Raw genomic sequence first — 16,434 nt, 5'->3', positions numbered from 1 at the left:
TCTACGCACAGGTCAGACCATGCGTACCTGGCGCCCAGTGGTAGAATATATTATTACAACAAGGAAATGAGCTTCTGTGCATAATAACACTGGCATGTTCTGTACGAACCGTAGTTCATTATAGTTCATTGTAAAATAGCAACAGTAGTGTAATTATGGTCAAAACCCTATAAATAGCATTTGGAATAATATATCTTTCTCTCAGAATGAATGCAGCATGGTTTATATAGCGTTATCGGAATATACGGGGTGTAGGCTACTGACTGACTGCGCTCCGCGTAGCTTGATTGATTGATTGATTGAAAAGTTTATTAACAGATTGCAGAATGGGTACAGTACAGTACAGCTCAGTACATACAATTGTTAATTGGGGATGCAGACCAGAGAAAGACTTTCGTCTTGTTTACATCAGGGTCCCCCATTTTCAATTCATCATAAATCATAAAGCTCAACTCGCTATTATTTTGCGCAGACCGCAGAAACACGGGAACGTTTTGATTATATTTAAAAGGCTTTACGTTAAACGAAACAAGTGGAATTTCGAAGCTGTAAGCAGAATACAAGTCATATGAATATAGTGTTCTTCCCCCTTTTTACTGTATAAGAAAGAATAGAAAACGCATTGCAATGACACCAGATAGTGGACAGACTATGTATATGATGGGATTCAAGTTCGCGTTTTTGTTGATCATAGGCATGCTGTCAGAGTATGATATCTTAATCAAACATTCTAGAACATTTGTCGTCACAGATCATGTCCTAATAGAACATAGGCTATGGCATGGATCGTGATTAATTGTGACAACAGCCTTGTGAGTCCCGCACACAAACATGATGGAATTCAAGTTCATGTATTGAAAGGCAGGCTACATCATACATGCAGTGAGATTCATTGTTCTTGTATATGCTCTCGTATTATTGTTTATATAGGCTACCCAATACTGACATCAAAATAGATTGTAGTATGCCTCTAGAAATTATATGCAGCAGGTAGAAAATTGACGGGAGATCCATCGCGATTTGGAATAAAATTGAGGAGAACTTTAATCCCTGGGTATTAATCAAACAACACGGGAAAAGGCAGTCATATTCCAGCGCGGTATTTATTAGTGTTTGCGCTGCCCAGGCAGCAATGGTTAATAGATATAATATCCGACATCACCGTAAGTGTACATGTCTGTCAGCCTGTCTCATGACACGCTTCCCTCGGCTTAGTCCATTTTTCCACATTTCATGGGTGTATTCCATTACCGTATATGGTTAATCGGGGCGTTTCTGGTATGCAAATACGTGAAAGTGTGCACGAGCCTCGGCGCAGAGCCAAGGTGGGATTCATCATGACAGGTGTGCGTAGAGCCTGCGTACGCACGTGTGATGAATCCCGACTTCCCTGTGCGTACACTGGTTCTACATTCCGTGCTTACGTGTGGAAATAGAACATGTTCTACGCACACATTGATGAATGAGGGCCCAGGATGTGAATGGAGGGTGAATGTGAGGTATATTGTGTAAATAAGTTTTGATTGATCGCAAGACTACACTGTAAAAAAAAAATTATTAGTTACCAGAACTTAAAAATATTGAGTTCAGTTACTGTGCATTAAGGTTTTCAGTTTTCAATCCATAATACATTAACAGAAAAATAAGTACACAACCACATTATTTCAACCTAATAAAACTATGTTTATTGTCATTGTTTTAAGAACACAAGTTGACTTGGTAATACTCACATTTTGAGTAAAAAAATGGCTTTTAACATGTGCAATGTTCAATGAAATAGAAAAATAAATAATACAATTTGTTGATTAATCCCACTGGTCACAATGGTGACCGTAATAATGTTTTTGTTATAAGGCTCTGCAAATGTTACTGAATGATGTAGCAATGTATTTCCAGCTAAATTGAAATAATAAACAAATTGTTAGGGTTTGTAACCGACCACAAGCGCAACGGCACAGAGAGAGTTGTTTCAGAGTTAGCCAAAGCAAGGGCGTATTTATTCTCAGAGTCACAAGATAGAATTAGGTTGAGCAACAGAACAAACGGGGAATCTGGCATGTGAAGAATGTTGCGGCTCTGCAGATTCTCCCAGTAGGTGGTGGTGAGGAATTAGCTTGTGACGTCTGAGCCGCTCTGCATATCCTCCCAGCATACACTCCAGGTGGAAACGGAGGGAGAGAGAGAAATCCCAGTTAGCCCAGCGCACAACAGAAACAGAGAGGTGACTGATCCAAATAAATATCCAAGTGACTTGATCTTCGGTGTGATACACACAGTTAGCAGAGTCCAGAGAAAAAACAATACGGTAATCCAAAGTGTAAATCCAACAACAAAAATTAGGTGAGAACAGTATAACAAAAACGGGATCTCTTCGGTGTTTCACAAACACACAAAAAACGGGTGATCCAAAAGAACTGTTTCCAAAAACTCACCAGAGCGCAACGCGTAAAGCGGGCAGATAAACGAGGCGCAGCTTCGTACGGGGAATCAGGTTCTCCACAGGGATACTTCACGAAAGTCCTGGGGAGCAACAGACAGGGAACAGCGACGGGAAAGACAGGCAGATGCAGGGAATATTCAAAACGATCCAACATCAATACTAGGGGAATCAGGGTATATAAAGCCACAGGGCGCTGATGACAAGCTGTGACAGCTGCGGGATGAAATTGATCATTGCTCCAGAAGCGTGTGGTGGGAAGAGCACCAATCAACACGGCATCTTACAGGAAAGAAGCGTGTGGCGGGGAATGCAATTAATTAACAAAATACCTTAAAGGAACGGAGCGAGTGGGTGGGGAGCGGACCAAACCTCACAGTACCCCCCCCTCCACGGGAGCCACCCGGCGACCAGGCCGACCCGGCTCGCCCGGATGGGCACGATGGAAGTCGGTGATCAGGCCGGGATCTACGATGAGCCGGCGGGAGACCCAGCTCCGTTCCTCCGGACCGTACCTCTCCCAGTCCACCAGGTACTGGAACCCCCGACCCCGCCGTCGAACGCCCATCAACCGGCGGACCTGCCACTGGGGGTGACCGTCCACCATCTTGGGAGGAGGTGGTTCCGGAGCAGGAGGCATCAGGGGACTGAGAGAGACAGGCTTAACCCGGGACACATGGAAAACGGGGTGAATGTGCATGGACGCAGGAAGCTTAAGACGCACCGCCGCCGGACTGAGTACCTTCAGAACCTCGAAAGGTCCGACGAACCGGGGGTTAAGTTTCTTGGCCGAGGACCGAAGTGGGAGGTCCCTCGTGGAAAGCCACACCCTCTGCCCAGGGTGGTACGTCGGCGCAGGAACCCGGCGCCGGTCAGCCCCACGACAGGCGCGCTCTGATGACCGGAGCAGCGCGGTCCTGGCGATCTCCCAGACCCGACGGCACCGGTCGAGGTGGTCCTGTACGGAGGGAACTGCCACCTCCGTCTCCTGTGCAGGGAAAAGAGGGGGTTGGTAGCCCAGGGATACCTCAAAGGGTGAGAGGCCGGTGGCGGAACTGACCATGGAGTTGATGGAGTACTCGACCCAGGGAAGGAAACGGCTCCAAGAAGCTGGTCTCTCGGCAGCCACACACCGAAGAGCAGACTCCACGCTCTGGTTCATCCTCTCCGTTTGTCCGTTAGTCTGGGGATGATAACCAGAGGAAAGACTGACCGTTGCCCCCAATCCCTTGCAAAAAGCCCGCCATACCTGGGAAGTGAACTGGGGCCCCCGGTCCGAGACGACGTCCTGGGGAAAACCATGGAGGCGAAACACGTGGTGTGTCAGGAGGTCCGCCGTCTCGGCCGCCGAGGGAAGTTTGGGAAGGGCCACGAGGTGAACCCCCTTGCTGAACCGATCCACCACGGTCAGAAGGCACGTGTTCCCCTGGGAGGAGGGAAGACCTGTGACGAAGTCCAGCGCCACATGTGACCAAGGACGGCTCGGAATGGGAAGCGGCTGTAATAGCCCGGAGGGTGCCTGGTGGGAGGCCTTGCTGCGGGCGCAGACTGCGCAGGCCAGTACGAACTCCTTGACGTCGTTCCTCATGGTGGGCCACCAGAATCGACGAGCCAGGAAGGAGAACGTGCAATGAACACCCGGGTGGCAGGCGAACCGGCTGGTATGGCCCCACTGGAGGACCCGGGACCGGACCGAGTCGGGGACGAAGAGACGATGAACCGGTACATTGCCTGGAGCGCGATGGAAGCGTAGGGCACGCCTTACCACCCCCTCGATGCCCAAGGTGACGACTCCTACCACCCTGGCCTCTGGGAGGATGGGAGTCGGGTCCTCAGTGGTTGGAGCCCCCTTGGAGTGTAACCGGGACAGGGAGTCGGCCTTCGTGTTGCGGGAACCAGGGCGAAACGGCAGCGAGAAGTCGAACCGACTGAGGAAGCTGGCCCATCTTGCCTGCCGGCCATTGAGGCGCTTGGAAGCACGGATGTACGTCAGGTTCTTGTGGTCCGTCCAAATGGTAAACGGCTCCTCGGCCCCCTCTAGCCAATGACGCCACTCCTCCAAGGCAGCCACAACCGCCAGCAGCTCCCGATTGCCGATGTCATAGTTCCTCTCGGCAGGGAGGAACCGATGCGAGTAGAAGGCGCACGGATGTACCTTCTGGTCCGTTGCCGACCGCTGGGATAAGATAGCTCCCAGTCCAGTATCCGAGGCGTCCACCTCAACGATGAACTGTCTCTTGGGGTCTGGATGGAGCAAGATCGGGGCGGAAGTGAACCTCTTCTTGAGGGAGCGGAACGCAGCACACGCCGCTGGGGACCAGTCGAACGGCAGGGCGGGAGAGGTCAGTCTGGTAAGCGGTTCCGCCACTTGACTGTAGTTCCGGATGAACCTTCGGTAGAAGTTGGCGAACCCGAGGAAGCTCTGTAACTCCTTCCGAGAGGTGGGTTCCGGCCATTCCTCCACGGCCTGGATCTTGCGAGGATCAGCTCGGGTCAAGCCTCTCTCCACGATGAAGCCCAGGTAATCGACGGAGTCGGAGTGGAATCGGCACTTCTCCGCCTTGACGAAGAGCCGATTGTGGAGGAGGCGCTCCAGCACACGGCGGACATGCTGGATGTGTTCCTCGAGGGTCTTGGAGAAGATGAGGATGTCGTCTAGGTATACTACCACAAACTCCTCCAGCATGTCACGAAGGACGTCGTTCATGAGCGCCTGGAATACCGCCGGAGCGTTGGTGAGGCCGAACGGCATCACCAGGTACTCGTAGTGGCCCCTGGGAGTCTTGAAGGCGGTCTTCCATTCATCGCCCTCTCGGATACGGACTAGATGGTAGGCACTCCGGAGGTCCAGCTTGGTAAAGACGGTAGCCTGGGTGAGAGGCTCGAAGGTGGAGTTCATGAGAGGTAGAGGATACTTGTTCTTAATGGTGATCTCGTTGAGCTGGCGATAGTCGATGCAGGGTCGAAGGTCTCCGTCCTTCTTCCCAACAAAGAAGAAACCGGCCGCTACAGGAGAGGAGGAAGGCCGAATGAGTCCTGCTTCCAAGGACTCAGAGATGTATTGATCCATCGCTGCCTTCTCCGGGACGGTCAGACTGTAGAGGCGGCTGCCGGGAAGGGGAGCCCCTGAGCGGAGGTAGATGGCACAGTCGTAAGGCCGGTGAGGCGGAAGGGCCTGAGCCCTGGACTTACTGAAAACCTCCATGAGGTCGTGGTACTCGGGGGGTATGGTCGAGAGGTCCGGAGGCGGCTCACCAACGGATCTCCGGGGCGGGGGACAGGACGCCGCCTGAAGACACTGGGCATGACAGGAGGAGCTCCAACCCTTGATGGTACCGGAGGACCAGGCGATGTGGGGCTCGTGCAGCACGAGCCAGGGCCGGCCCAGGACTACTGGGACAAGAGGGGATCTGGTGATAAGGAACTGGAGTCTCTCAACGTGGTTACCAGCAATGGTGAGCAGGACAGGGCAGGTGCGTTGAGTGATGTCAGCCAGGCGGTGTTGGTCCAATGCGAATACCTCCAATGGCCTCACTAGGTCCTCAAGTGGAATGTTGGCCCGGGTAGCAAACTCGAAGTCTAGGAAACTCTCGTCAGCCCCCGAGTCAATGAGTGCCTCCACCGTGGCCCGTTGGTCCGCCCAGGCCAGGGTGACGCTCATCAGATGGCCAGGTGGTGCACGGCTCTGGGAACGAGAAAAACGGCTCACCAGGATCTCCCGGGGTCCCGGCGAGCCTGGTCTTTTGGCCGGGTGGGGCAGTTGGCGATACGGTGTCCCTCCCGACCGCAGTAGAGGCAAAGGCCGGACCTGAACCTCGCCTCCCGTTCAGCTTGGCTAAGATGAGAACGTCCCAGCTGCATGGGTTCCTCCTCGGGTACCGAACGGGAGGGAAAAAAGCCACCAGTCGTGTTGGGAGCAGGGCGACCAGCAGTACCGTCACGAGTACGGGGGGTCCGGAGTACCTCTGGAGGTCCCTGTCGGGTTCTCTCACGTCTTCTCTCCTGGAGGCGTCCGTCGATGCGAATGGCGAGGCTGAACAGGTCCTCGAGGGACTCAGGTTCCTCACGGGTCGCAAGCTGGTCCCTGACTGCGTCGTTGAGCCCCCTCATGAAGGTAAGACGAAGTGCTTGATCGTTCCAACCGCTCTCCGTAGCCGCCAGTCTGAACTCCAGCACGTAGTCGGTAACCCCGCCGCTGCCCTGCCGGAAGGTACCCAACCGGGCTCCAGGGTCCAGACCACGGGCTGGATGGTGGAAAACCCTGCGGAGCTCAGCCACGAAGTCTGGGTAGGAGAAACAGAAGTCTGCCTCCATTGCCCAGGAGGCAGTGACCCACTGGGCTGCCCAGCCTGAGAGCAAGTTAGTCATGTAGGCCACTCGGGCTCCCCTTGAAGTGAAACGACTGGGTTGATGACGAAAAACCAACTCACATTGCATGATGAATGTGGCACAATCCTCGAAGTTACCGTCGAACAGCCGTGGTTCAGAGAGACGGGGCTCCCGAGGTGCGGGATCGGGAGGCGCGGGCCCTGCCAGGGCTGCGGGTGATGCTCCGGCCAAGGCTCCTGAAGGAAGTGGGGTTACAAGCAAGGTGTTAACGGTTTCACTCAGCGTGTGTAAGTGGAGGAGAATACTAGACTGCTGGCTAGCCAGAGAGCCCAGGGACCCCTGAATAGGCAGGACCTGCTCTCGGAGTTCCTGTACAGCAGCCGCAGCCGCATCTAGCAGTAGGCTGTGGCCCTTGGTTAACTCTATCTGGCCTGCCAATGCTGTTCTGACTCTCTCTGTGTCGGCTGGGGTCGTCATGGTTGGATCGTAATGTTAGGGTTTGTAACCGACCACAAGCGCAACGGCACAGAGAGAGTTGTTTCAGAGTTAGCCAAAGCAAGGGCGTATTTATTCTCAGAGTCACAAGATAGAATTAGGTTGAGCAACAGAACAAACGGGGAATCTGGCATGTGAAGAATGTTGCGGCTCTGCAGATTCTCCCAGTAGGTGGTGGTGAGGAATTAGCTTGTGACGTCTGAGCCGCTCTGCAGATCCTCCCAGCATACACTCCAGGTGGAAACGGAGGGAGAGAGAGAAATCCCAGTTAGCCCAGCGCACAACAGAAACAGAGAGGTGACTGATCCAAATAAATATCCAAGTGACTTGATCTTCGGTGTGATACACACAGTTAGCAGAGTCCAGAGAAAAAACAATACGGTAATCCAAAGTGTAAATCCAACAACAAAAATTAGGTGAGAACAGTATAACAAAAACGGGATCTCTTCGGTGTTTCACAAACACACAAAAAACGGGTGATCCAAAAGAACTGTTTCCAAAAACTCACCAGAGCGCAACGCGTAAAGCGGGCAGATAAACGAGGCGCAGCTTCGTACGGGGAATCAGGTTCTCCACAGGGATACTTCACGAAAGTCCTGGGGAGCAACAGACAGGGAACAGCGACGGGAAAGACAGGCAGATGCAGGGAATATTCAAAACGATCCAACATCGATACTAGGGGAATCAGGGTATATAAAGCCACAGGGCGCTGATGACAAGCTGTGACAGCTGCGGGATGAAATTGATCATTGCTCCAGAAGCGTGTGGTGGGAAGAGCACCAATCAACACGGCATCTTACAGGAAAGAAGCGTGTGGCGGGGAATGCAATTAATTAACAAAATACCTTAAAGGAACGGAGCGAGTGGGTGGGGAGCGGACCAAACCTCACACAAATAAAGGGTCTCAATTAAATATGTGGAAGTAAAAAGAACCTGTGGGAGGATTTCAACAAGATAAATGCGACAACAGTGCAAAATAGTTCACTATAATATTTCAAAGCAAAAAAAAAAATTAAATACATTTTTTTTTTTTTTATGCTGCCCCCTGTGCCTATGCAAATGCCCCCGCGTGCCTATGCAGGCACGCGTGCCTAGGGTTGCCTACCCCTGCCATAGATAATGCATGATAAAATGCATTTCAAAGGTGCTGTAAGTGGTATTTCATTGTTAGTGTTAAATAGCTCTACATTCTGACAGCCATCACTGATATAGAGGGTTTGGTCAGTACCATGGGTCCGCTCTGCAGTAAACACAAAATACATTTCTGATATCCCTTCCCACTTTATCCAATCAGGAGAGATGACCCTAGACATTTTTACTTATTTCAAGAAATCTCGCCAAGCCAAATTTGCTTACTGCACTGGTAGATTATGTTAGTTGTTTCAAGGACACAAATTGCTTAAAATATTTTATTTTGAATGGGACTGAGAGACCCATGTTACTGACCAGGCACTATATCAGTGATGTCAGAATGTAGAGCTATTATTTTACCATTTATACCACTTATTTGAACAAACAAAAAAATACCACTTACATACAGCACCTTTAATAAGGACACTTCAATGACACTCTGACATTCTATACCACAGTGTGTGTGTGTGTGTGTGTGTGTGTGTGTGTGTGTGTGTGTGTGTGTGTGTGTGTGTGTGTGTGTGTGTGTGTGTGTGTGTGTGTGTGTGTGTGTGTGTGTGTGTGTGTGTGCGTGTGCATGTGTGCGTGTGTGTGTAGCATTGTGTAAGAGCTGTTATGTAGCTCTGTTATGTAGCAAAAAAAAACATGGATGACAACACTTTGGTTGCCTTGGGTTAAATTAATGATATACCATAGATTGCCAGCGCTATTTGTCTATGGAGAAAGTCCCCTTCTTTGCAGGGCTATAACTTTTTAAATTCTATTGCTACATTGCCATTATTAGGGCCCATTCAAAGTCCTATATGTATTGTTCATTGTGTAGCAACGTTAAACTTTTTCATTCACATATTCATAGTAAAGTATGGTCTAATGTATAAGTATGTTTTCATCTCTTTCTGCAACTTTCTCCAGAACGTGATATATAGCCCCAAATGCATTATATTGATGATGAAATACAGTTTGATGGCAATCAGCGCGATATAAAAAATTCCAACTAGACGTACTTCTAGAAGTTACTACACGTCATCTGATGTTGACCGGATGGGCGAGGGGGCGTTTATAATTCCGTGGGCAGCGTTATACCAATCATCTAATGTGGGTCAAATGTTGATAAAAGCAGTTAGTATCGAAGATGGTAACGTTACACGCTGAAACTCACCCCAGTCTCCGCGCGCCATTGGGCGATCATCGTCGAGTAGAAATTTTATCATTATGGGATATATTATTACCCGGTCCATCTCCAGCTTGTATAATGGTATATACGTCCAAATCATGTTGTTTATCGAGTTATTGGCAATCGATCGCTATGTAGAGTGACGAGCTAGAGTGCCGGAACCTATACCGAGTGGCCGGAAGTAATAGGGCCGACCAGCAAAACCTCTACTGCGCTTCCTGTTAAGCGGTTGCGCCGATCGGCCACCAGATGGCGCTCCTGAACCGCCAGAGAGCTCAGTGGGTCCTGCTGGTGGATATCAGGCCAGCGGAGGGGGAATATGAATCCGATTCCAGATTTTTGAAATATTGATATAAGGACGCTGTACAGCGTCCCCCGGCAACTTTAGCATGGCCAGCAATGACGCTGTAAAGCGTTTTTAGGCAGTCAAAGTGTTAACATTTAAGCATAATATAGTATGACTTGACCTTGGATGACACCCAGATACATTAGTAAGATGGCAGGGAGACACAGTAGGAGTGAGATCCATTAGGTGATGATACATCCAACTTGTATGACTCACTGCTGCACACGGCGGCATTGGGCTTCTAGGAAATCCAGTCGATCAGGCTGAGGTCACCCTGCTCAGGCTAGACTAATCAAATGACCAACACTACACTCTGACCTTCATAGGATGACCAGCATGACATCACAGTGGTGGGAAAGCATTCTGACTAATGGCAGAACATATGCACTTGTATTATTTTATACACACACACACACACACACACACACACACACACACACACACACACACACACACACACACACACACACACACACACACACACACACACACACACACACACACACACACACACACACACACACACACACACACACACACACACACACACACACACACACACACACACACACACACACATACTGTACTGTATGCTTGTGCACATTGTAGTACACACAGATAATGTTGCAAGTGATATTGATTTAGCGATCCATATTGTCTGTGGTTGTGTAATATTCAGGGTAATATAAATGTCAGACCGACATTTCAGTTCATACAGTATACCTGGTCAAAGGAAGGCAGTGAAAGGGATATATGACTCACAGCCATCAGGGGCTCCAACGCTCCCGTTGATGTACTGTGTGACGTCCAGGAGGAACTGGGTGTTGTTGTCCGACAGTGTCAGCTCCTTGCAGTACTCCCTGTACAAACAATACATTCTGTTACTAAAAGTACTCCCTGTACAAACAATACATTCTGTTACTAAAAGTACTCCCTGTACAAACAGTACATTCTGTTACTATAAGTACTCCCTGTACAAACAATACATTCTGTTACTAAAAGTACTCCCTGTACAAACAATACATTCTGTTACTAAAAGTACTCCCTGTACAAACAATACATTCTGTTACTAAAAGTACTCCCTGTACAAACAGTACATTATGTTACTAAAAGTACTCCCTGTACAAACAGTACATTATGTTACTAAAAGTACTACCTGTACAAACAGTACATTCTGTTACTAAAAGTACTCCCTGTACAAACAATACATTATGTTACTAAAAGTACTCCCTGTACAAACAGTACATTCTGTTACTATAAGTACTCCCTGTACAAACAGTACATTCTGTTACTAAAAGTACTCCCTGTACAAACAATACATTCTGTTACTAAAAGTACTCCCTGTACAAACAATACATTATGTTACTAAAAGTACTCCCTGTACAAACAATACATTCTGTTACTAAAAGTACTCCCTGTACAAACAGTACATTCTGTTACTAAAAGTACTCCCTGTACAAACAATACATTCTGTTACTAAAAGTACTCCCTGTACAAACAGTACATTCTGTTACTATAAGTAATCCCTGTACAAACAGTACATTCTGTTACTATAAGTATTCCCTGTACAAACAAGTCCACCACACACCTGCCGATGACAGAGGAGCAACAGAACAACTGTGTCTGCATTTGATCTCGTCTTGTCGATGAATTACGTATATTGTTAGTAAGTTAGCCCTGTAATAAGCGGGATAATGTATAGATACTCGGTCATTGTCGCAAAATAATTGACCTTCACTTTCCAGAACGCCGTGTCGGTCAATTATTTTGCGACAATGACCTCGTAGCTATACATGATCCCTTACATAAGTATTCCCTGTTACTAGAAATGCTACATAACAGTACATTCGGTTACTTATACTACACATTGTGTAACATTGTGTAACCGAATGTACTGTTATACACAACAATACATTATGTTACAATAAATACTACATACCTACATTATGTTACTGTAAGTACTCCCTGTCACTATAAATACTACAGAACATTATGTTACTATACTACACAGAAGCAGTGAAGCCAGACCAGCACTCTCAGGTTCAAAATTTAATGGCAAGCTATAACACTGAAGAAGGAATACATATTTCCGAAACATGTTTGTTTCAGGCTGCCATTAAATTTTGAACCTGAGAATGCTGGTCTCGCTTCACTGCTTCTTTTATATAATACTTAATGGGATTTCAGCACCCAGTGTCGTATCTTGAGAGCGCGGTCTAACTTGACATTACTATACTACACAGTACATTGTTACTGTAAATACTACATAACAGTACATTATGTTACTATAAGTACTCCATGTTACTATAGATACTACATTATGTTACGTCAAGCCCTGACTGTATATTTAAGTTTAAGTTTAAATTAGAGCTGGGCCGTTAACGGCGTTAACGTGCTGCGTTAACGCGATACTAGTATTGCGCGATAATATAATTGACGCCGTTAATCTTTTTCTCAACGTTGGGTCTGTATTGTCCTTAAATACTTGCCGTAGTTCCCAGCTGTGGTACCAGGAAGTGATTGCACTACCGGAGCTGTAGTCAGAATAATGTGTTAAACTAAAGTAGTGGTCCGGTAATCATTGTTATACAGGTGAGGTTAAGAAGTCCTCAGGATATAACACAATTCGGCGATGAGGACGTCTGAATCTGCGCAATGCAAGAAAGAAGAAGTCCGTTGCGAGCTTTGTTTACATTATTAACGTTAGCGAGTTAGCATGTTAGCTCACGTTGATCAAGCAGTACTTGGAAACATCTACAAGAGGAGGAAATCCACTTTACACACTAAAGGAAGGATCGACTGGACTATCGTGAGTGTTTACAACAGAAATGGCTTGGGTTATTGGAAATATTGGACCGTTTGATGACAATGTAGCCCCTTTCGTGACTGTAATGCATGGAGTCAATCCACAGTCACTTGCTCCTCAATAGGAAACCAACCTAGATTTACCATGAAGGACTGGTTCTGACCGAGCCGTTCGTTATACAAGAATCACAGAGACGTTTCAAAGGTGCTCACAGTTGCACGAGGGTTTCGGACAGAGATACGGGATGGTTTGAAAGCTCTGCGTTGCTAATAAACATTTTAAATAATTTGTATAAACTGCTCAAAACGGCATTATTTCCACCGTTGGGTGATCACAGCGCATGCGCACCATCCCGTATCTCTGTCCGAAACCCTCGTGCAACTGTGAGTACCTTTGTAATTTCTCTGTGATAATAATAATCTAGATTAATTCCAGGATTGCAGGTAGATTAATCTAGATTAAAAAAAATTATCTATGCCCAGCTCTAGTTTAAATGTAGTTGCACATATAAACAGAAATACAATAAATATAATAACAAGTTAAAACATTGTGGAGGAGAGGTTAGAAGCCAAACATGTCTTATGAAGATACAGTAGCCTTCCTCCCCTGAAGGTCCTTTTAATTTATGTTTTTTAAATAATGATAATGTACTGTAGATGTTGACTGTGATGGAAGTAGATTGTTCCAAAGAGACGGTCCTCTATTTGAATGTGTGTTGATTAAGGGAAGTCCAACAATATGGAAGATAAAGTCCTTAGAATGTGGAATAAGAGTGAATATCTGAGGAAAGCTTAAAGACATTCTGGAAAGGGCTTAGGTAAGTCATGAGTTAGGTGTATGGGTATATCTGAAAACGCAAGTCGGGTATATGTTCACACATCAAAGATGTATAGAAGTTTGTATTTTTTATGAATAGAGGAGTAGAAGGGTTATATCCTTTAGCAAAGCTAAATTATGTTACTATAAGTACAGCTCTCCCTGTACAAACCTGTTCCCTGTGCATTATGTTGCTATAAGGAACAGGTTACCATGACAAAGCTTTCTATATTACGAAGGTTTAGTCAACGACATGGAAGCAACTGACTCATGGGGCTGACAGTACCAGTGTTCTGAAAAGGACCAATCAGTGGGCTGCGTCGTCAGAATCCTGGTCCCAGTGGTCGGAACGTCCTCATTGTTGTCAAGGAAATTACATCGATGTCTAGGGACATTTTCAAAAGACCTCAACGAGTGAAAATGTCTTACGTGTCACTGATTTTGACCATATCTCTACTCTTTCCAGGTGTGGGCCTACTGTAAAAAATAAATGTGGGTATTACAGACATGTCCACTCACCTGGGGGCAATTAAGGTGTGACCAAACTCCTCAAACTGCTCCAACTGTATGCTTTCCATGGCTGAGGAACACGAGACACACACACACAGGCTTTAGGCCCACAGTCTTACAGTCCACAATCCTAGCTGTCAGGGTGAATCTTTCTAAAGCTGTCAGTCACACCTTGACAGCAACATGCCATGGTAGTTGTGTTAACAAACACTGACACCGACAGTCAGATCCCGCCTCCACTCAGTGACAGACGGCAGGCAGGAGAAGTCGGAATACGAGAGCAGACTGACAGATGAACACATAGGAGTGCACATGCACACACCGTATGTGTATAACATTCTTGCTCACACACACACACACACACACACACACACACACACACACACACACACACACACACACACACACACACACACACACACACACACACACACACGCATGCATACTCATACGCTTGAATGATGAAAGGTAAGAATCACACACACACAGAGACGTGAATGCAGACACTCACACACACACACACACACACACACACACACACACACACACACACACACACACACACACACACACACACACACACACACACACACACACACACACACACACACACACACACACACACACACACACACACACACACACACACACACACACACACACAGACACACATAATATGGGTAATATGGAGCCACGGTATGGAGACATAGGATACCAAGTGTCTGAAATACTGACCTTTTTGCCCTGTGGTGACCCCAAGAGAGAGAGAGAGAGAGAGAAAGAGGGAGATGAAGAGAGGAGAGGAAAGAGGATGCAAAGAGGATACAAAATTAGACAAATAAATCCCTTAAGCATTGGGTTCGCACATGAATTCCCTTGTAAATGGTAAATGGCTGCATTTATATAACGCTTTATCCAAAGTGCTTTACAATTTGTTCCTCACATTTTTACCCATTCACTCACATTCACACACTGATGGCGGAGGCAACCATGCAAGGTGCCAACCTGCTCATCGGGAGCAGTTAGGGGTTAAGTGTCTTGCTCAAGGACACTTTGACACGCTGCCCGGGAGGAGGGGGAATCGCACTGGGAACCTCCGGATTACCAGACGACTGCTCTACCTCCCGAGCCATTGTCGGCCCTTGTACCGGTACGTTGATCCCACAGATTACATATCCCAAGAAATAAAGGAATCCACTACATTATAATATAATATAGTACAAATCAAATATATCTCACATCATGTATATAAACACACTGTGTAAATACACAAGGGGGAGCTCATCGATCTGCGGAGAAGGAGTTCAAGGAAATGCGGGGTTCTAGTCCCAGAAACATGTTTGTAATGAACTCATGGTCCACGTGTCTAGATTCCGTGCTTCGTCTTTGGGTTTGATTCTGTCACGTTCGAATGCTATGCGTCTAGTCTTTCTGATCTCGTAAAAAGTATCAATGTAACAACGCATCATCCGCCGGTCTCTTTAGAAAAAAAATTAAGACATCACAAAGATCTCCATTAAACGATATGCAGTCGTGCCGCGGGAGTCTGTGAAACGTATTAGATAACGGCTGAGGTTCAGTGGGGTCACAGGGATTTGGTGCCGGATCAAATGATGTCCACCACATAAAAACGTTACAGGCCGGATTCATTGTCTCTCTTACGTCTCTGTGGAGACGGGAAGGGGCTGCTTTCGACACAGCATGTCTTTTCCATCTCGCTCTCTGCGCTCTGTCACCGTCTGTCGTACGCAAAGGGACTGGGATTATTTAACCCTGCGAAAAGGCCACTCTCCTTAACGCGCGATTTCCAATGATGTGGACAGAAAAATACATAAATCCACCTATCACGCCCTTGGCTTAAGGACATCCCTACCGCAGTGGGTGTAAGGGGATCTACTAGGACCATCTCTCAGTGGAACGTGGTGAGATGTGCAGGTCGAAGTGTCGCCAGACGCTGGCTCCAGCAGGAAACCGGAGACGACTATGCAGCGATCGTTAGGAGGAGTTCCATCCCTCTCTGATCAGACCGGTCCGTGGCGGCGAAGGCAATGGCCTGGTCCTCTCTTTAACGGGCCTGTAAACCTTCTGACGGTCTTTATGGCATGCTGACAGACCCTTTATGACGGAGGGGGGAATGATACGGAGGCACATCGCAACTCGAGTCAAAAATCTCATCACATGGGATAACTGCTCCATCAGCCGTTTATGCACTTCATGGCGTCACATCAAAGTTATGAAAGTCCACTAAAGCCAGATGGCTGTTCTGCAAATCCAGTTTTCTTTCCTCTTTTAATTACGGGGCTCGATGTAAACACACGGCTGGGCATTCCAAAGCCATCGTGTGTTTAGGTATTCATTCATTCTTACAGATGCTTAGGCATCAATCAAAC

General features: G+C 47.4%; 1 protein-coding gene across 1 annotated transcript in view; it reads right to left on the bottom strand.

Annotated features, from left to right (window-relative positions):
• Positions 1–16,434, bottom strand: part of LOC311245342 (voltage-dependent calcium channel subunit alpha-2/delta-1) — a gene marked incomplete at both ends in the record, with an annotated part of 125,592 nt that overhangs the window by 43,067 nt on the left and 66,091 nt on the right. Inside the window, 2 exons of the mRNA XM_084335185.1 lie at positions 10,675–10,772; positions 14,054–14,114. Coding sequence (XP_084191311.1) covers positions 10,675–10,772; positions 14,054–14,114 — 159 coding nt within the window. The remainder of the gene's footprint in view (positions 1–10,674; positions 10,773–14,053; positions 14,115–16,434) is intronic.

Source organism: Notolepis coatsorum (assembly GCF_963971535.1).
Source record: "Notolepis coatsorum genome assembly, chromosome: 18".
Classification (NCBI taxonomy): Eukaryota; Metazoa; Chordata; class Actinopteri; order Aulopiformes; family Paralepididae; genus Notolepis; species Notolepis coatsorum.
The sequence above is the reverse complement of the archived record's forward strand: the minus strand, read 5'-3'. Positions and strand labels throughout refer to the sequence as shown.